This window comes from Neofelis nebulosa, chromosome 3 (assembly GCF_028018385.1).
Source record: "Neofelis nebulosa isolate mNeoNeb1 chromosome 3, mNeoNeb1.pri, whole genome shotgun sequence".
Classification (NCBI taxonomy): Eukaryota; Metazoa; Chordata; class Mammalia; order Carnivora; family Felidae; genus Neofelis; species Neofelis nebulosa.
The window spans coordinates 89158586-89180469 of NC_080784.1; the positions used below are offsets into that span (position 1 = coordinate 89158586).

General features: G+C 37.1%; 1 protein-coding gene across 3 annotated transcripts in view; it reads left to right on the forward strand.

The window, feature by feature from the left end:
• SLC7A11 (solute carrier family 7 member 11) overlaps positions 1-21884 on the forward strand; it is a 167722-nt gene that overhangs the window by 7850 nt on the left and 137988 nt on the right. For all 3 annotated transcript variants that reach the window (XR_009259303.1, XM_058721369.1, XM_058721367.1), the window contains exons 3-6: positions 1250-1365; positions 9627-9752; positions 13241-13340; positions 21174-21218. Coding sequence is in view for 2 of the 3 variants with exons in the window: in XM_058721369.1 (XP_058577352.1) it covers positions 1250-1365; positions 9627-9752; positions 13241-13340; positions 21174-21218 (387 nt within the window). In the remaining variant the exon portion in view is untranslated. The remainder of the gene's footprint in view (positions 1-1249; positions 1366-9626; positions 9753-13240; positions 13341-21173; positions 21219-21884) is intronic.

A 21884-nucleotide genomic window follows, 5' to 3' on the forward strand; every position in this document is an offset into this window, starting at 1 on the left:
TCATGAACTTGCCTGTGTGTTTAAAGAATATATATTCATACATACATGTATTTAAAGGCACATGTAATTTTCTCATAGAAATATTTGAAGAATTAAAATAGAATGGTTTCTTACCTATTTACTATAAACCTGCACTTATTTCATTTTCTCATTCATGTTTTCTCAGTTGTATAAAATTACAAGAGCATTTTTACTTTTTGACTTTTACTTTGCATCTAAATATTTCTAAGAAATTAAGAATAATCACTTGCCTCTTCACGTTTTTGTCTGTACTAGAAAAATAAGAACATAATGTTAAGGACATAAGCATGTATTTTAAATGAATACTTATTAATACTAATTTCTAAATCTGAATTTTGGGGGCCCCTGGGTGGCTCAGTCGGTTAAGTATCCAACTTTGGCTCCAGTCATGATCTTACGGTTTGTGAGTTTGAGCCCCGCGTTGGGCTCTGTGCTGACAGCTCAGAGCCTGGAGCCTGCTTCTGATTCTGTATCTCCTCCTCTCTCTGCCCCTCCCCTGCCCATGCTCTGTCTCTCTCTGTCTCTCAATAATAAATAAACATTAAAATTTTTTTTTTTAAAAATCTGAGTTTTGTATTCATTTTCTTGACTGGGCTCCAACTCATTAGATCTACACCCTTAACCCATTCATGCTGTGGCTGGAGTTTAGTTGTTGACTTATTTTTTTTTAATGTTTATTTATTTTTGAGAGAGAGAGACAGACAGAGCATGAGTAGGGAAGGGCAGAGAGAAAGGGAGACACAGAATCCAAAGCAGGCTCCAGGCTCTGAGCTGTCAGCACCGAGCCCAATGTGGGGTTCGAACCCACGAACTGTGAGATCATGACCTGAGCTGAAGTTAGACGCTCAACTGACTGAGTCACCCAGGCACCCCTATTTGTTGACTTATTAAGAAGACTGCTTCTTGTATAGCCCAGTTCTGCCAGGATCTCAAATAATAAACTAAATTTTTAAGGAAAAAAAAAGTCAAATATAGGAGAGCAGGGGCAAAACTGATAGCACCCAATCTTGCTTCCATGAATATGTCAAGTGTAAGTTAGCCACCAAAGTTATAGGCAATATTTCATTTGGACTATCTGTGACAACCTAATCAAATGTGGAGTTTGGAAAACTATAGGCTTTCCTATTTAACATGTTCTATATGTTGAATAACATTACCTCAAGGTAGAAAAAGTTTAGCAAAGATGCTATTTATTTTTTCCTTTGTTAACCTGAATATTCTTTTCCAGCCCTGCAGCCACTGCTGTGATTTCTCTGGCATTTGGACGCTACATTCTGGAACCATTTTTTATTCAGTGTGAAATTCCTGAACTTGCAATCAAGCTCATTACAGCCGTGGGCATAAGTGAGTATCATAGGTCTAAATATGAAAAAGAAAAAAAAAAAAGAGCAAAAGTGATTGATAACAAAGCTTCTTTAGACATATATGATGGGACTGCTTTCCACATCATGCTCTTTTCCCTTCAGTTCCTTGCCAAATTTATGTTGGAAAATAAAGAAAAGATTAAGGATTTGGAGTGATCCCTGGTATTACATTACATGCCAGTTTTGCCTTGGGTCAATAGATATGATGGCTAATCTTCTAATATAGGCAAACAAAAACCACCTTATTAGTAAAATAACAGTTCTCGTGGAGTACATGAGAAGAGAATTTTACAGATGAAAACCCAATTATTTCATGGGTTTTTGAATTAGAATTTTATCCTTTCTCACTGATAACATGTTACGTGATAACTCATGCTCACGGAGTGCTGTTCATGTGTCGGGTGTGTGCATTGTGTTGATATATTTTATACTGTTAGCAAACTGTCACTCTCAGTGTTACGGTTTTAGCTGCCCGTTGATGGTCACGATAAGGTCTTCTTTTTCATATTCGCTTACTAGTAGTACTTCTCAAATTGGATCTCCAAGTTAGAAATTTGTTCACATTTATCACTGTGCCCAAATTCTGGATAGTTTTTAAAAGAAATGGAAAAGGGGAACATGCACAACATTACCTAAGCGATATGAAGCCAAACCTTTGAATAGTATGGGAAACAATAATACTTCCAGATGCTAATTGACTCAGTTTGAAGAATCAATATGATCATGTTTGATTAAGTTTGAACTATTTGGAAATAGCAAGCAATGCAGGAATAACTAATTGCATACTTATGAAGAATTTTCAGTTAGGCATGTCTAAGGTGTTTCAGTACAACGATGAGGAGAACAATGTACGGTGAGTGGTTCATTTGCAGGAATTACACGTAAAAATATCTTTAGTGTAGATACATGTATTTTTGAACTTAGGTTCATCCCGGATTTCCTACTTTATCCACCAAACATGTACCCATTCTTCTTCTGTGAAATCTCTGAAGAAAGACAAAGAAAAATACTCAAAGTACATATATCTGAGTTTGGGAGAGGTAATGGCAAACTGAACTCATCATGCCCTTCATGCACACTGTAGATGTGAGACTCAGGGACAAATCATTTAGCCTTTCACATCTCAGTATTCTTACCTGCAGATCCTGTGGAGTCTCAGAGAGTGTTTTGTGAGGATTAAATGATATTCACTGAGACAATGTATGTGTAGTGTTTAGGTCATGCCTGCAATTTATTCAGAACAATTACAAATGGTAGCTATTTATACTCTTGTGGGAAAACATCATTTGAAGTTCCATGAGACCAGGGGCCCTTTTACTGCCATATTTCCAGCCCTTCTCATGGCTCCTAGTGTGGCGTTTGTGTTCAATAAATATTTGTTGACTGATTTTTTATGCGGAAAGATCTACGAAATTTTCTCTAGCAGAAAAGTCTACTCGTTAAACCTGGAGGATTACACGTCTTCAGTTTTCTCACGCAGCAGGACAATGGTGGGAAATGAAATACAGTTTGCTCAATGTGATATTCAGAACTAATACCATGAGCTTTTGTGGGATGAACTATCTTAGCATAGTAGTTACAGCTTAGGCTTTGAAGGCAAACAACCTGGAGTTGAAACTTAGTGTCACAATTTCTTAGTTGTGTGATTTGGAGCTAAATATTAAACCTTCTTAAGCATTACTTTTATTTATTAGTAAGATACCTGTGAAAAGATAATGTCTTGGATGGCTGCGGAGAGGTGAAATTACGTCAGGTTTTTAAGGCCTTTAGCAAAGTGCCTTGCCCATAGAAAGTACTTAATATATCTGGTGTCCCACTGAAGGATTGGACTAATAGCCATTATTGTAACCATTTTATTCTTGTCCCTCAAATAACTGAGGCAGAATCATACCGTGATTATTATATTTGAAAAGAAGACAGAGGTCATCTCTTTGAGAGATTTGTAAATGTACAATAAAAGTTTTAAAAGGTATCTCTCATGTGGGCGTACGTATTTCTCAACTTAAATAAAGGTTATGATTAGCACGGGTTCAGTAGATTTTATGTAAACATAAATCTATAAATATTACCTGCTTTGGACTTGAAATGAGATAGATAACAGCAATATATTACTATTTTGGTAAGTCTAGATGACTCTTTTTCCTTATCCCCATGCTATTACACTTTTTTGGAGGGAAAATCTGTATTTTGCAGGAGGAAATGGACGCTGTACAGACCAAAATTTTGTCACTATTATAGGGAAGGATAACTACGTGTGTTCTAGTTTACCAAACTCCAGTAGTAGAGATTGGTGGTAAAATAGTTCACAAAGCCTGTGTTAATCTTGGATGAACCTAGACATTTTCTTCCATTTTTGCCATTGTTTATAACATCAGCTTAAAAGTTTTGATGTTCCATTTGCAAGCTTGAGACTGTGAGGAATTGGGTTCCTATAATTTGGAGATTTCACTGAAAGAGAAAACAAGGTATTGTTATGACTCAGTGTGGTAGGTAATGTAAATCAGTGGTCTGTCTGGAACCATGAAACTAACTTTAAGAAGAATTTAGCGTTAATGGGGCAACCAACCAGGGGTGGAGATGGAGACAGAGAAGGAGAAATGTACCTGGGGGCAAATCTTTCACATTCCAAGTTGTTACATGTGAGTATGTGCTAAGGGTGGAAGGTTGGTGAGATGTAGAAAATAGAGTTTAATTGCATGAATTGCTTCCGTGTATTCTTTAGGGAAGGAAAGAGTTTGTGATCATTTGAAACGGCTAGTTCAAGTGTAGAAAAGAGAGGAAACCTGAAAGATCTTGCTACAATCAAGTCACAGAAAGAAAGATTTCAAGTTTTGTGAAATGTTGACCAAGCATTTGAGAAGGGACGCTGGGGTAGGAGTGGGCAGTTACTGAATGCTAGTCGATCTGCCCTTTGTTTAAAGTATTGGACTTCCTTGCTGTCAAATTAATAAAAATGAAAAGGTTTTGCTTATCCCAAATCCTTTCCATTCGAGTAAACATGTCAGGCACAGGGAAGTCAAGCTGGGAAATCTTAGGCATTCGCATCAGGTGCTCTCTGCTAGCCCATTGTGAACATTACTCCCTTCTGTGCGACATCATCAAGTTTCACTGTCCTTGTGGCTTTGGTAAAAACTGAAGGATGTTCAATACTTAAAATGATATCCAGTCTTTTGTTCTGGTCTCCTGAAACTATTCCCTATGTAGGTATACAATTCAATGGCAGAATATTATGGTAAAAATACTTTCTTTAAAATATGAAATCTAGTGCCAGATCCATTCCTAACAATCTTCAATCCCAAGTTCCTTCCTGGCTTAGTGTGTATAGGTGAGTAAAGAGCCCCACCCTGCTTCTCACACCTTGCGGGAATAATTAGAGGAAGGAAGAAAATAACACCGTGAGTGCATTATAAGAACAAATTAGCCACTTCCATTACTATATGACTGTACTTTCTTTTCCCAAACTGTTTTCCTGCCATCACTGAATTGCATGAAAGAAAATCCAGGACCAGTTCTGAGTTAGCATTTCAAATATAGCTTGTGGAGTGGTTTTGCTTAAATATTCTGAAGACTGGCTATGCCTACACCTTTTTTCACCATAGCTAAATTGCCAAGACAATGAGTTCTTAGGTAGGTATACATGGTATTGATATATATAAGGACTGAAAAATAATAACCATATCCTTCTGGAGGATGACAAACAAAATGTGGGAAATTGCTGCCAAGGTAAACATGAACCTTAACAGCGAGAGGCAGAGCCACTAGGAGTTTGAAAGGACTAGGTATATTAGTGAGATCATGTCTTTGGAGCTATTCCTGCATTATCACCTGTGAGCTAGGGGTAAAAGTGTGGACTCTGAGGTCAGTTTACCTAGGCTCCAATCCTATCTTCACACTTACCTGTGTGAACATGAGCGAGTTAAATGCTATCTCAAGTTTCAGCTGCCCATCTGAAAAATTATGCCAGCAATGATGGTGACCACATCATAGAGAGATAAGGATTAAATAACATTATCCACGTAAAGTCTTTGTACAATATCTGCCATATAGTAATAGTTTACAATTATTTGATGCTTGCATTTTTATCCCAGGCATTGAGATCCTAGATCTCTCTGGTTTTTAAAGATGTTTATAGCTAGAGGGGCTTATCCTCTCTGAAATTAGTACGTTCAAGCAATGAATGCTAACAAAGAGAGTGGTAACTCAGGCAGATGTTATGAAAACCAGTGGACTGATCGACTTTAACTCACCATGCAGCATCCCTATATTTTATCGATTTAGCATGAAACAGTCAGAAGCCAGAAGCCAGAGAGAACCTGAACCTGAGAGAAAACCCAGTATACCCAGCTTCAATAATCTCACTCTGCAAATCCAAAGATAGACTTGAATAGAGAAGTGCAGACAGAAAACTTTGTCAGTCCTTGAATCCCAGTGTAAGTCCTTTGCGTTCCCCTAAACATCTTCTTCAGATACAGCTCCCTTCTAAACATGTATTTCTTATCTCCAGGGCCGGTTGGTTGGTGGGTCGGTCAGTTGGTCGGTCGGTCTGTCTGTCTGTCTACCTATCTATCTATCTTTCATTCTTGCATTTCAGTTCTTAGCAGACTGAACTATAAGTAAGTAAATAAAAATGATATATCACGGTATTTTCATTTGGGCAACAGAAAAAGCCAAAGTTGATATAAATATTTTCTAATTGTGAAATTTACAATTATTATTCAAATGAAGTAAAGCTAAGTAGGACCACAGAACTTACTCAAATTTCTTTTATTACAATGTGGGTAGATAGTCTGTATAAAAACAAAGAAGATATGATGTGTTTCAGAAACACAGAAAGCTCTTGCATTTAGTGAATCCCAAATCCCCTTTTCAATATTGTTGGATAAGCAACATATGTAGACTTAAATTTCTGTGTAAAGACACATGATGAAGCAGCATTTCTAGTCACTTGAGGACCTTCACAGTGCCTCTGTACTTGCTGCCTTGTTACTTGTTAAGCCTTATCCTTCAGGGTCATAAAGGTACATCTCAGCTGGAATTTGGTGTACCAAATAATGAGTGCAATGTCTGCATGTTCAGATAATGTGAGGTTTTGAGAAACCTTTGAGAGAAATCAGTTTTAACCAGAGTTTTTTCTTCAGCTGCCTGAGAGGAAAGCAAGGTGAGATTATCAATTCATAAGATTGCTTTGATTTTTCTAAGAACACTTTGCAAAGTATAAAAGAAAACCCCAAATGCTCACTTTTTTTCTCTTTCAATAGACATTAAGACTTACACTCTTTATGAAAGTAACAAATCCCCTTTCCTCTTCTCAGATAGAGGTTCCAAAAATAAGAATGCCTCTTTCTCTCTCCCCCCTCCCTCTCTTTTCTTTCCCTCTCTCCCTCTCTCCTTTCTCCCATCCACCTTTATTTTCTCCTTCCTCCCTCCTTCCCTCCCTCCCTCTTCCCTTGTCTTGTCTTGCCTTGCCTTGCCTTCCCTTCCCTTCCCTTGCCTTGCCTTCCCTTGCCTTCCCTTGCCTTCCCTTGCCTTCCCTTGCCTTGCCTTCCCTTGCCTTCCCTTGCCTTCCCTTGCCTTCCCTTGCCTTCCCTTGCCTTCCCTTCCCTTCCCTTCCCTTGCCTTCCCTTGCCTTCCCTTCCCTTCCCTTCCCTTCCCTTCCCTTCCCTTCCCTTCCCTTCCCTTCCCTTCCCCTCTTTCTCTTTCTCTTTCCTTTGTACTTTTTTTCCCTATATACAACTCTTTTCTATTGTGGAGTACTTTCAGAAATAGTGTTTCAGGTTTTAGGAGCTCTATTTAAAAGAAAGCAGTGCTCTTTTGTTGGTGGTAGGAACATGAGTCCAGTTTTTTTTTTAGGTCAGTGTTGTCCCTTTAACTAAATAATGCTCTTCATATGATGACTCATTTATCACAGTCATTTGTATAGAAAAAAAGAAAGGGATAAGTGGATGATGAAGTGGGGAACAGAGCTGCATTAAATTATTTCCAACATATAAGTGCTTTATGTTGGAGAAAGAAAAATAATTTTATTTTGTATCCTTCCTCTGACAAAGTAATGCACTCTGCCATTAACAATGGACTTGCTTCTTTTCATGTTTTTAGCTTCAAACATAGGTAAAATATTTCCCTTAGCCTCGCATGGATCCTATATGTGGTTCCAGCCTTCCTGATCATTACTCCTTTGAGACATTTCTTCATTAGTAGTCTCCTGTTTAACTTTGTGTGGGATATCCTGATCCCTTATTTTCCCATCTTTGAGATTTTTCAAAAATGAAAATTGCTTTATTGATTTTCACTTTAAAAAGCTGCAGGTCCATTATAAAAATGATTAAATGTAGAAAAAGAAATACAAATTGAAAATTACTGACTATTCCATCATCTATAAATACCTTCTGTTAATGTTTTGGTAAACACTGTTTCAGATTCCCCCCCCCCCCTTTATATCTCTCTGCCTTTGTGTCTCCATCCATCCATCCATCCATCCATCCATCCATCCATCCATTCTTCTCTCTGTAACTTGCTGTATTGGTCAGAAATATATCATGAATATCCTTTCGTGCAATACATATTTAACTGCATCATGATTTTAAATGGTTACATAACAAATCTTTAAAAAAAGTGTACTTTAGTCTTCCTTTAGGGGTCTAGTTTATTTTTAAATTTTTGCCATTACTGTATATGTTGTATGTCGATAACATTTCACTGATTCTAAAATTCTGAAATGAGCTAGTGATTATATGATGCAGTGGAAACTATGGAGATAACCGATTAGTGTAGAATATGAATACTTCCTATTGCAACTTGAATTATAAAAATCCTGTTTTGTTTTATCCCCTGAGAAGTATATTCATACATTTGTGTTATTTGCTTAGGAGGGATACACCTTTTTAAAAATAAAGCTTAAAGATAATAACTGCAAATATCAGGTATGAAACAGCTTTGGAGGGGTGGTTAACACTGAATATTAACTATCAGAAAGAGCATAAAGTTGAATTCCATGGTCTAGAAGAACCTCTAGAAGTTATTCCAGCAGAGGATAGTAGGCAGAGTCTTAGAGTATCGTCATTCATTTCATGCATTCCTGCCTGAAGGTAGTTTTTTTTTTCTTTTTTCTTTTTTAACTAAGGATCCAACTCAATCATTTATTCAATAAAACTGTGTTGATTATCTTTCTGGGTCAAATATAGAGTTGAACACAAGCAATACAGAGATCAAATATACTTGTTCTAGTCTCCAGATTCTCATGGTCTACCACATGGGAAAAGTGGATAGTTGAGTGCTACTCAGGAAACTAGACAGCATCAGTAAGAAAGGGAAATTCTGCTGGCTTTAGACCCAAGGTGTGTCCTAGACTGGGAACTCTTTTGGACTCATTAACTTACAACTTTTTTTTCCAAGTCCCCAAACACATTTTGGAAGCCTATATTTTTTTTTTAATTTTTTTTTTAATGTTTATTTATTTTTGAGACAGAGAGAGACAGAGCATGAACGGGGGAGGATCAGAGAGAGGGAGACACAGAATATGAAATAGGCTCCAGGCTCTGAGCTGTCAGCACAGAGCCCGACGCGGGGCTTGAACTCACGGACCGCGAGATCATGACCTGAGCCGAAGTCGGCCGCTCAACCGACTGAGCCACCCAGGCGCCCCTGGAAGCCTATATTTTTAAGGAAGGTTGAAAGTCAGTCGTTCATGTGCTGATTGGAAACTGGAGAGGAAAACCAAAGAGTGCTAGACAGGGCTAGTTTTGAGAGTGAAGAATAGAGTTGTAGCCAACTTCTTGACATCTCACCCCTTCTTGAGTGGTTCCATACTGGCAGGTGCATATGGGTAACATCATCACAGGAGGAAATAGTCGCCTGACCTACCAAGCTAGAAAGTCATATTCAGCAATTTGATTGAATATTGTGATGACTTCAGGGTTTTGTTAGAAGATACTTTTACCTGATTTTTAGGAAGCTATAATATATGCCCAATCTTACTGACATAAACAAAAAATGAGATAAATATTTACTGTCCATTGGTTTTATTCAAGCATCTCAAACTTCAATGTGCATAAAAACCACCTAGAGATCTTGTTGAAAGGTATCTATTAGGTCAGGGGCAGTGCCTGAGATTTCACATTTCCAAAATGCTTCTAGGTAATGCCAACTTTGCTGATTAATGGATGGCACTTTGAATAGCGAGGTCTTCATGTCTTCATGCCAATGAGAATTCACCTTTTGTAACTTTCATTTATTTGTTTGCAGCTGTAGTGATGGTCCTAAACAGCATGAGTGTCAGCTGGAGTGCCCGGATCCAGATTTTCCTAACCTTTTGCAAGCTCACAGCAATTCTGATAATTATAGTCCCTGGAGTTATGCAGCTAATTAAAGGTATGGACTGGAAAGTAAATGCTTTTTAAAATACGTATCTGCTTTTGATCTCTTCTAGCCCTAACTTTTGCTTGTACTAGCAGAATCCCTTAATTAGTCTCTGCTTGTGGAACTTAGACTCTATACTGTCATCTAGTTGATTTGAAAGACGGTTGCATTGGGGTGTGTTGGTATTTACAGCTGAATGGCAACAAGAAGATTAAGACTGGGCCAGGCAACAAAATAAGGCATTAGTGAATTCTCTCCATCTATAAACTCTTTGGAGTGAAACTCAAAGTGGAAAAAAAATTGCAATTAGTTTTAACTACAGATACCTATATCCTCTTAGTTTTACTTTAAAATAGTTCAATAATAGTAATAAAGACTCGAGAAGAAAGGATATCTGGAAAATGATGAAAGATGACCAATAATTCTCTTACTCTATGGCTATTACTGCTTTTATCTTGAGAAAAGAGTCTTGACAGAAAGGGAGTCAGATATGGGACTAGCATTCCTAAAAACCAAATATTATCTGACGAAAAAGTTGTAAAACTTAATTTTTATTGTTACATTAACAATAATTAGGAGCTGCTAATTGTCCATTTATGAATAGAAGATCTTAGAACTGTCCTGGCTCAATGTTCGCATCAAATCCAGCAACTTCAGCCAACTCAGAGGAGATACGATAAAGATTTTAATGCCATGGCTTACACTAAAGAAAGAGAAGACATGAGCTCGCTCTTCCAATTCACATTGGTCCCCATAGAGCTAGCCTGCTCATTTTATCTGATCAATTAGAAATGCAGAGAAAATAATCTGTTTTATTGCTGTTTTCTTTTTCTGGGCTAACTCGTTAGTCTTCTGTAAGGGGTTTCTTCCATTTGTGGAAAGTGCAGAGACTCTGAGTTGTTGACCCTACTTTAGTTCTAGTTTAGGTTCCAAAAGATGATGTACTATCCTTTAAAACTAAGATTTTTTTTTTCTTTTTGGTGTAATATAAGACTGTAGTCATTTTTTTTCCACCTATTGATATATGTATGAAGTGAGGTTTTCCAAAGGTTATTTTATTGCAAATTCCTTAAGAGCAGAGATCACAGTGTATTTTTTGGATCGTTTTTGACACTTGAAATAGAATGATCTTTTAATACTTATACTATCAGTGCTTAATGTGAACAGGCTTCCTCTTCTAGTTCACCTAGTAGAGAAATACCGTAAGAATATTACTACATTTAAAGTAAATTTTAATATTTTGGAGATCACATTTAGCAAGTGTATTTACTCTATTACTACAAAATGTTGATTTTCTTTCTAACTTAATCACATATTTTTCACATTAATTTGAAACTCCAGGAAGAGAAAAGCTTTATTGATACAGATTATGCACTTATTTCCACTCTAATAAGATCTTGAAAATATTTGTGTGGTCTATATTTATTTATGAGGATTTGGTAAACTTTCCTTTGAATATTAGGATTTTCATATTCCTGAGACCTCTGTTATGCGGCCAAAATATTCCTGAAGTTTAGAAAAGCCTGTCTTTTGTAATATTTTAAAAATGACATTTTTTAGGATTTATGCTTTAGGACCTGGTCTTTAACAAAGTTTAGTTTCTCTTCTTGATTATTCAGTACTGTACTCTTAGAATATTATCTCTTTTGGCCAAGGAGACAATAGGCCATGATAAAAGAATATTCAATAGATATTTTTATCTGAGCCCCAGTATTTATATTTCCCTTCTATGAGGTATTTCTAAATTCACGGTGTCATTTTTTTTTTTTTTAATGAACTATATTTTGGAACTGGACACTTTGAGGGAAAAATTATTTAGCACACAATTCAACTTTCTTTGTTTTTGGTCTCAAAACTCATACTTATTATATTAATATATATTGTTGTCTGGGCAACCCAGGTAAGAATTGAGATTTGAATGAAGAGAGAGGGTCGTAATCACATACATCATCCAACTTCCATCCTCCTTTTATTTACTTAAGTGAAGACCAATTTTGAAACAAAGTCACATTTCCCCTCTGGGTGATCTCATTTGCTATTTTCTTTGGGAAAGAGACTTTTTTTGTATATAACTTTGAATATTGGCTGAATAAATCTGAATTTTGGTAGGGTTTTTCTTGGTAGTTATCCAAAGATACACACGAAGAAGGCCCAGTATCATTCATGAAGTAGGGAAAAATGTTAAGAATTAAAGCATTCAATCCACATATTGATGCATAATTTGTTAAAATCTATCCATTTTAAAATTTAGTATAATTCCTTTTCAGTGTTTGTAAAAGGAAACTACGTCATTCTCTAAGACGTAGTATTAGTGGACTTTCTCCATAAAGGCCAGACAGTAAATATTTTCAACTTTACATGCTGTACAGTCTCTGTCACGACTACCCAATTCTGTTGTTGCAGGGTGAAATCAGCCATAGACTGGTAATATCAATCCTAATACACAAACAAGTAGGCCTAGCTGTGCTCCAATAAAATTTTATTTAACATGGAAGCTTTGAAAGGCCAGATTGGGTCCACAGGGTTTACCAATAATGGTGGATGCCTAATAGATTACAGGTTGAAAACAGAAATTAGAAAGAAAGTTAAATGATATGAGAAGGTGGTTCTTGGGTTTTTTTTGTTACCTCCTCATTGAGAGTAGACCTGTCGATATTTCTTTCCAAGTATAGAAGACAGAGCAGTCTGCCAGCAAGATGAGACATTTTGGCATGAACATTATTTTGAGTTAAGAACAATCCAAACCCAGTAGATTCAGGAAAAACTTTTTACCCTATCCTGCTTATACCAGGAAGAGAGCTATTAACAGAAATTCTTTTTTACTTAAGAGACTCATCTGCATAACAGGGCAACTTTTGTTTTCCAAACATCTCCTTTTACCTTCCTACAAATGTCTTTCTCCCCTTTGTATCCTCAGAATGCTACCCCTCTTCTTAGCTCATCTAAGTGTCATACTGTCTCACTGTCTTTGGAATCTCCATGTCTGTGGAGGTTCCCATATGTACGTTTACTAAATTTGATTTTCTCCTGTTAATCTGCCTCATGTCAGTTTAAGTGTTAGTCCAGCTAGAAGGATATGGAAGGGCAGAGGAAATTCTAGCTTCCCAACACAAGCTTTACATTATCTTCATTTAAAAGAATTCTACTATACTCCTATGAACTATAGCTTACAGAGTATTCTTTAGTCTTCTTTCATGCTCAAACTCTAAAAGAGCAGAGGCACACTCAAACAAGGAAATGGTTTTTAAATGCTATTTTCCTCTTTGCTATGATTTTATTAGAAAAGAAATGTGAAGTAGTTAGTGTTAGTGGTGATCCATATACTTTTGGGCCTCCTTCTCTAGAATGGATAAAGTATTAATAGATAAATCTGGCAATGAACAGGGAGTGAGAAATCTGGACCTGGAACAGCATAGTTCATCCCCAACCCTCCCATTTCTTTCCCCATGTTTATGGCTTATTCTTTGAAAAGTCCTAAAATCTTTCTATTCTCATTGCAGGGCAAACACAACACTTTCAAGATGCCTTTTCAGGAAGAGATGCAAGTATCATGGGGTTGCCACTGGCTTTTTATTATGGGATGTATGCATACGCTGGCTGGTAAGTTGATATCTCTAGATCTGGTGGTTTGTATGGTTCATTAATTCCTTCAAGTAGTTTGGCTAAGTGCCAAGCAAGGTGCTAGACAGCGTGAATAACCACAATCCAGCACAATCTACTTTTTCTTAAAGTGAGAAAGGATGGTGTGGCTCCCTCCACCAGGGCAATTACTGTGCATATGACTTAACGTAAACATAACTGAGTTTTTCAGTCAAGGTGACTATTACATTTAGCCTGGTGTTGTAAAAAAACAAACAAATGTGGGCCTTAATGTTACTGAAAGATCTCTCACAGCCATTAAGTCAGGAAACAAATGGGTGAGCCCTGGTGCACGTTGCCAGGACCAACTGCTCCACCCTGGTGACTCCTGAGGGGGCTGGACAAATTGAAAGTACACCTCCTGGGCTGAGCTTGCCAACACTGTTGCCGAACAAACTTGGATAAACGTGTCACAAGAGAAGCCAAATGCAATGAGGGTTTGGAAAAGAGGAAGAGAGAAATTTGTTTTCGGTGCTGGCAGCAGGGGGAGGTGACAAGCTCAAGCGTTAACAATCCACCTCTCCACCGATAAGAAGGACACCTAGAATTTTATAGGGAGAGGTTGGAGCATCTGTGCAAAAGAGCGTATAGTGGGTATGTTTTCAGTCCATGATCATGGGTAGGGACTGGGATGTGTGGGGTGTGGTCTTCTAGGCATTCCGTTGCTATCAGGGCTTTTCTGGTCTGGTGGTTAGAACATTCTGGTCATTGCAAAATGTCTTTGTCAATGCCTCAAGAAAGTGCGATAAGAAATAAGCACAATAGGTTTTAGTTAGAGCATGAGTTAAATGGTCTTATCTATTTCCGGTTTTAACTGCTGGGGTCTATGAGCAAGAGGGCTCGCTGACATTAAGAACCAATACAAATCACTTAGAAGTCTGTATCAGTGAGGACATAACAGTGCCACGGGAAATTAAAGATGAGTTCTTTGCTTGTCAAAAGGCCTTTCAGCTGAAGCTCCAAGGTTGTTTGTGAATAGTGATTAATTGATTTTTCTCTGCTTTCCCATGAGAATGAAATAATTCAGATATAGAAATAAGCAAGATGTACCCAGGAGGTAAAATGATACTCTAAAGGCAGGATAGGAAAACTAAGATAATGAAATTAGGCATACTAGATAATCTACATTTTACTGGTTCTTACAAATTCCTTAAAATTTCCTCCACATTTGAAAAATAAAGTATGCAGCAAAAATGATGAAAATCACTCTGCCATGGGTACATTGCCTTTGTGCTTTCCAACTGTGATAACCATTCTGGTTGAAGCATTAGAACTTTGTTTCTAATTTATGCCTTACTTTATTCAATAACTTGAATAACAATACTCATGGATAAGAATGGGATTTTTCTCTAATTAAATTTTATCGATGTAAGATTCAGTTGAAGTGACTATTACGAGAAAGCCCACCAGGTAGCAAAGTATTGCTTAAGTATCAAAATCTTTGCAGCAAAATTAAATTTCACAGTTTTGGCACAAATAGTGGCAAAATCTCTTTATTATTATTATTTTTGGAGCTAATAGTTGTACAATTTTAGCTATGAGAGTGTTCTGTAAACATAAAAATAGTATCAGGAAACCACACTAGCTCAAAAATTATGTAACTGCATTACAAATGCAAATAAAATGTACTTTCATTCCTTTACTTTTTAGATTTGTACCTTCCAGCTAATGCATGGAATATAAAGATGTATTTCAAAATAAATGGAATGTTTACCATATAAATCTCAATGAATTATGAAAATACAGCATTAGAGGAAAATCGGGAGGGTACAGGAACTTAAAAAAAAAACTTTAACCTAGCTTTTGAAAGACATTCAAAGATTGTAGCTCTAAGGAGTATAGTGTAAAATATTTGTATATTCAAGAAATATTCTTATAGCCATTGTGTGTGTTAATCTTGAATCACACAGTATATTTGAAGTCTTTTTATTTTTGTCCAAAGCATAATGTGATGCTGGGCAGAGAGAACAGAGTTGTGATCACAGGGTTCGTAGCAGAATCAACTATTCTATGGCCATTCAGCTTGGATCAAAGCTCTGGTGCCCTGGGGCAGCAGCCAAGCTACTGGGAAGGGCACCCGGAGACCAGAGTGAAGTGGGGAAGTGATAGAAGCTTTCAGCTAGAGCCAAGTGTTGGGAGCCCAGCAATATTCACTCAGGAATGTGGAATGTGGAGATAGTCACAAGGGAGATTTGATTAATTCTATTGAATGAAGTTTCTTTTGCCTGTGACTACCATGCATCTGTTCCCACGGAATCTTAAAATACTCTTCTACCCAACTCACTCTCCCACTACCAGCACCAGATATTCGGGTCGCCTGCTTCATGTAGAGCAAACCTTCTCCACTTCTGTAGGCTTTTGAGAGCTGATCGATTTCTCCATTTCTCTCACTCTTTTCATTTTGAATTATCTTATTATCTGAATATTTTGTTAGATTGATGCTGAACCCAACATGTGCCTCTCGTTAAAAGGATTTAAGAAAGCAATTTAGGTGATACGGATCAACTTTCTTTAGCAATTCATGAAGTGGGCAGTCTCCACTTTCAAGAGTCCAGAGAAGTGCAAAATGGGATGGAAGACAGGGAACTTTTATAGGATGGGCTTAAATTAGAATTAATTAGAATTCTTAGAATTGTTTCAAAGAATAAGGAACAAGAAAGAGAAAGATAGAAAATGAATAAGGAACAAGGAAATAAAGATAGATCCCAGAGTTGGTGTTTGGGGACTGAGTGCCCTATCTTGGGCCTAGAAGTTTATTTCAATTTCTGTTTACAGGGAAAGTGGGGTTTACGTGAACTTTTGTTTATACTTTTACGCATATAATCCTCATATCCACTCCCTATTTTAAAGAACAGAAAACTGTTGATTTTCTCATATTCTTAAGGGATCAATTCTAGTACTAGAAATTAAGGCCAGGATTTTAAATGGAATGTTATCTGATACAAGTGGTTTGTGGAGAGACAGATAAGTAACTGTATTTCTATAACAAGGTTTTTATGCTACCTGAATGCTGCTTTGTGGATAGGCAGAAATAATCTGGTTGTCAATCTATGGCCATCAGTCTTAGAAAAAGGAAGCTGTGTTTAGAAGAAACAGTCTGTCGGTTTGGAGTTCCAGAGGAAAAGTTAATATCTGGCTGTAAATGGAACAAGATGGAGACTAAAAGAGTTCACAGAGAGGGGTATTTATTCCCTTCCCAAATGTGATCCTGCCTCTCTGACCTCTGTCTGTCTTTCACGGTATAATTACAAGACTAGGTGGTGGAATTATAAATGAGGCACTGTAAATGAGCCTCTGCTCTCTGTGCTGCTGCTGTGACAACGTTTGATGCAAACAAAAAGTGTGGGGGGCATTGCAAATAAGTCAGACAGAAGCAGCCACTGTCATCAGAACTCAACCACCTAGGGTGTAAGTAAAAGCAGCAAGACCTTTGTTGTCCAGGAGGCCTTGCTCTGTTAGCAATTCAACTCCTCCATGGTGAATGGGAAAAAGATCCTGCCAAACCTTGGGTCTGAATAAAGTAGGCTTTTGGCCATGAGGAGTGCAGAACCTTTTTAGAATGATGAAAACTCCTTCACAGAAACATGATTAGGGGGAAAGAAATCATTAACCCAGCCAGGTCACAGAGTTGGGTCAGAGCAACTTTAATATCATTGCCAATGTCTGCATTCAGAGAGATAGGTCTGCCAGTGTTCCCTGTGGCCCAAGGGAACTCAACCAATTTCAGTCCCATATCCTGATCCAAAGCTAAATATTGCTTGGTGGGATTTTTTTTTAAACTGTGTAATAGAAAGTTTTCCGGTGTCTTTCTTCTCCCTTTTAAATCCTATCCTCTAGTGGATTTAGTCTTTCGAAAGCACCTGCTGGGATTATTTTGTACCATTGTGTCAAATCTAATCTAAAGAATAAGCTTTTTTTAAAAAATAATTCACATAGTTGGGTACTGGGATGCATTCACAGCTTTGTGGTGCTTTTTATACACAATTATGGAAGAGCTGAAACAATAGATCTTGTGAACATTCTCTAGAGGCCTTGAGGAGATGTACAGCAAGGAGAATGCTATGGACTCATTGCTGGAAACTAGGAGAGCATAAAGGTGTATTTCCCATAGGATGTGAATGTTTGGACCAAAATAGGAAGCTTTCTCCTTTGCACCCCCACCCAGCCTTTTCCTTTTCTCTATTCTCTGGAGCTATGGCAAATATTTGAAATTGTGGCCTTCCCCCCCCCCCCGCCCCCGCCCAACAAATGTTTCCTTTCTTGCTGTAAACATTGTTGGAAAACACCAGTTTCTAAAACAACTATTAAGAAGGAACTGGATATTTTTGACGTGAGAAGCCTGGAAACCTCTCTCTCTCTCTCTCTCTCTCTCTCTCTCTCTCTCTCTCTCTGTGTGTGTGTGTGTGTGTGTGTGTGTGTGTGTGTGTGTGTGTGTGTGTGTTTTGTTTCATTTTGGGGGGATTTTTTTTTCTTTTTTTCCCCTGCATGTTCTTCCTGTATTTCCCATTGCTTTGGCCTTATAACAAACACATGAAATCCCTCAGAGTGCATATTCCAGATATAAGTATTGATTGTTACTTGCCTTCCTGGTATAACGACAGCCTCTATTTTTAGAAACTTACTCTCTAGTCATTTAAAAATATCCTTGGCTGCTAACTTTTTAGATCAACTTTATTGCTACTATTCTGTCAGCTATTCAAATGTTTCTACTTAAGACACAGTCCTTAAAATATTAGATGTCTTCACCTTGTTAAAAGATAAACTGAAGCGTATTAAAAATTTTAAGACTTTATTTGAGCAAAAATCAATTTGAATCAGACAGCATTTAATCTAGCAGATAGAATGGAGCTCAGAGGAACTGTACAAAATGAAAGACTTTTATAGGCAGAAGGGAGCAGGAACAAAGAAGTTAGTGTAGGCAAAAAAGCAGTTGGTTTTTGCAAGGTTACTTTCATTTAAACGATGACAGAGATCTATCAGGCAGATTACCTAACTAGTACTAATCAAGTGATTCCTGAGAGGCTGGTTTAAAATTCCGTTACTGGGAGAGTTGAAACTATAATTGCCTTGGCTTGGTGTTGTGGAGCTTAGCATAAGTGACTCCATTTGGAGCTTATTGTCTAGTGTTTAACAACCATGAACATCAACTTTCTACTTGTGAATTTAGATGGGTTTTTATAAAGATGGGATAAGACAGGTTTTCTCATTCTTGTTTTAAGCTATGACATACTTGATATTAAAGTCTGTTGGGCTAATATTCTAGCCATTTGGTTTTAGGTTATAGAAAATTCACACTTATAGACCCCAGCTTCTGTGTACCTATATTAATAGCTATTTTATCTTCCATGGAATAAGAGAATAGAAAAGTGTTTTGAAAATATGACTTTTTTTATTTTGTGGAAATGCCCTAAATGTATGAAATGAAGAAGAGAAATGTCTTTGTCTTCATATGTTTAGCTCTCCTGTTATGATCTCTTAGCTTTCCCATCTTCGCAATCAAATTATTTACATATGCTTGTTTGAGGATGGAGTCTGCCTTGGTCATACATCTTAGAACCTTGAAAAAGAACTATAAGGGCTTAAAAGAGTATCCAGCAATCCCTTTAGATTGGAAAAAGAAGTCAAGGTTGCAAGGTGGTAGACATTTCTGGGTGGGGTGAGTAGAGTCACAAAGTCAAGGAAAGGAATCTGAATTTCTTTCTCTAGGGCCATAACTTTAGGGGGATATTTGTAATCCTATCAAACTTGAAAGTGAACTATTTTGTGCCTAGAATACTTTTTGTCATGTAAGGGACCCAGAAAAGCGTTCAGGACTTGGGAAAAGTGTCCAAAATGTTCTGCTGTTTAGTTATCCACTTATAGTGTAATGACTGTATGTCTAAAAATGCAACTTCATAGTCTTGTGACTTGAGGTATCTGGATAGGCACATACCAGAAAACAGTGAATTGAAAGGAAGAAGTGAAGATTAAGAATCTATTATCTTTGATCCCGTTGTCAGTTCCTACTTGCCCTTGTGTGCAAGTATGAAGGCACGAACTCTAAAACTGAGAAATGCTATTGTCACACTTCTATTGTCCTATAAGCTTTGATTGACCTGCCACCACTACTAAAATCTGGATTCCTGGGGCGCCTGGGTGGCGCAGTCGGTTAAGCGTCCGACTTCAGCCAGGTCACGATCTCGCGGTCCGTGAGTTCGAGCCCCGCGTCAGGCTCTGGGCTGATGGCTCGGAGCCTGGAGCCTGTTTCCGATTCTGTGTCTCCCTCTCTCTCTGCCCCTCCCCCGTTCATGCTCTGTCTCTCTCTGTCCCAAAAATAAATAAAAAACGTTGAAAAAAAAAAAATTTAAAATCTGGATTCCTGAAGCCTAAGGCCATCTGGTACTTAAAGTCTGTTCTCACTACCCCTGACACACTTTAGAGCTGCAAAATACTAAACTGTGGCTTCCACCGCTGTGCTTGTGTGCTATACTCAGTCTGGAATGTTCTTACACCACTTCACTAGGGCTAGACGTTAAGCATTTTTGAGGACTCACCTTGGGTGATGGCTTCTCTAGAAAATCTTCCCTGACTTGCCAGTCTGGGTTAGCCTTTGCCTCTGGCTCCCATGGTACCCTGTGCACACTCCAGCACTGGCTCCTATGCTACATTGCACAAGTCTATGCTCCACTGTATATACTATGAGCTCCTTGAGGAGAATTAGTGTGGATTTTCCACTTTGTTTTCCCTAGTGGCTGACACGTGATAATCTCCTATATTGCTGGGAATGCAAAAATGGGAAAAAATAGTTTGACTGTAAACATACATCCACTTGTTGACTCAGTGATTATATTCTGAGTATTTGCCGAACAGAAATGATTGCCTGGTCCCCAAAAGAACATGCATAGGCATATTTTTGGTATCTATTCATAATAGCTATATATTGGAAGTAATCCAAAACCATCAACAGTAGAATGTATAGTGTAACAGTACAATAGAAAACATCAATAAAAATAATGAATTATTGTTACATACAACAGCATGGGTGAGGCTCATGAAAATAAAGCTCAGAAAAAAAATCCAGACACAAAATAATAAATATTGTATAATAGTTATACAGGCAGATATTAGTCTAGTGTGATGAAACAAACAAAACTTAGCAATGGTGATAAAAGTCAGAATAATGGTTGCCTTTACAAGAGAATGAAAGAGATGATATTGACTAGAAAAGGTGATAAGGAAACCTTCTAGGGTTCTAGGAACCCCGTTTTATCTCTTGATCTTTTTGTTGGTTCCATGGGTATATAAATATGTAAAAATTCACCAAATTATAGATTAAGATTTATGCACTTAAATATTCATGTTATACCTCTGTAAAAATATTAAAAAATAAAAAATAACTGGGGAAGCCTGGGTGGCCCAGTTGGTTAAGCACCTGATTCTTCTTGATTTTGACTCAGGTCATGATCTCACGATAGTGAGATTGAGTCCTATGTCAGACTCCATGCTTAGTGTGGAGCCTGTTTGGGATTCTCTTTCCCTTTCTCCCTCTGTCCCTCCCCCGCGTGCTCTCTCTCTCTCAAAATAAATAAACATTTAAAAAACAAAAAATAAAAAAAATAAGAAAAATAAGAAATATGGCTTAATAGAAAAATGATTTGTTGGGGCTTTTGAGTATTGGAGATTTTCATCTCACAATAATTATTTGTTTATAATTTTTTATAATTCTGAGTTTGATTGTAGATATTTAAAACTTGAAACTTTGGTTTATAGTCATAAAATATATTGATAATTTATAATTCATTTATATCTTTTTAGGTTTTATCTCAACTTTGTTACGGAAGAAGTAGAAAATCCTGAGAAGTAAGTGGCCATATTTATTCTGAAATATTTATGAGGAATAAAATGTAAGATTATAGAGTTGAAAAAGTAGACCTAAAGAAGATCCTTAGTGTGGGCTAATTAACTGTATCATCATCATGATCATTTTCTCAGGGAGATAAAATTTTATTTGACTTTGTTACAGATTATATGTAAACAACTTTATTGTATATTCCACATTCAACACTAAATTATCTGATAACCTGAAGATATAAAGTTATCATATAGTTATGTTTTAGATAACCAATTTCATAAAAGTCTACATATGTTACGTATGTTAACGTATGATAAGTCAGCTGCCCACAAATATTCTGTAAGACATGAGCTCCAAAAATGGATTATTTCTAATAATTCATGTGAGTTTTTTCATAACTATTCTATTAAAGAGAATAATGCAGTTAATGAACCATTAGTTATGAAAGCCTAGAAGTGACTGTAGAATATGATTGCTTTTACTTTTTGTTCCTAGGTAATACTTTTGGTGATTAGGTAATTTGATGATGATCTATATAATATTCCTAAGATGAATTATTTTTAATTCAGGACTTAGACAAATGAATTTTGTGATTTGCATACAAACGCTTGACTTTATACAGCAAAACAGCATAATCTATGGGCAGAAGAGGGAAATTTTAAGAAGTACAATGT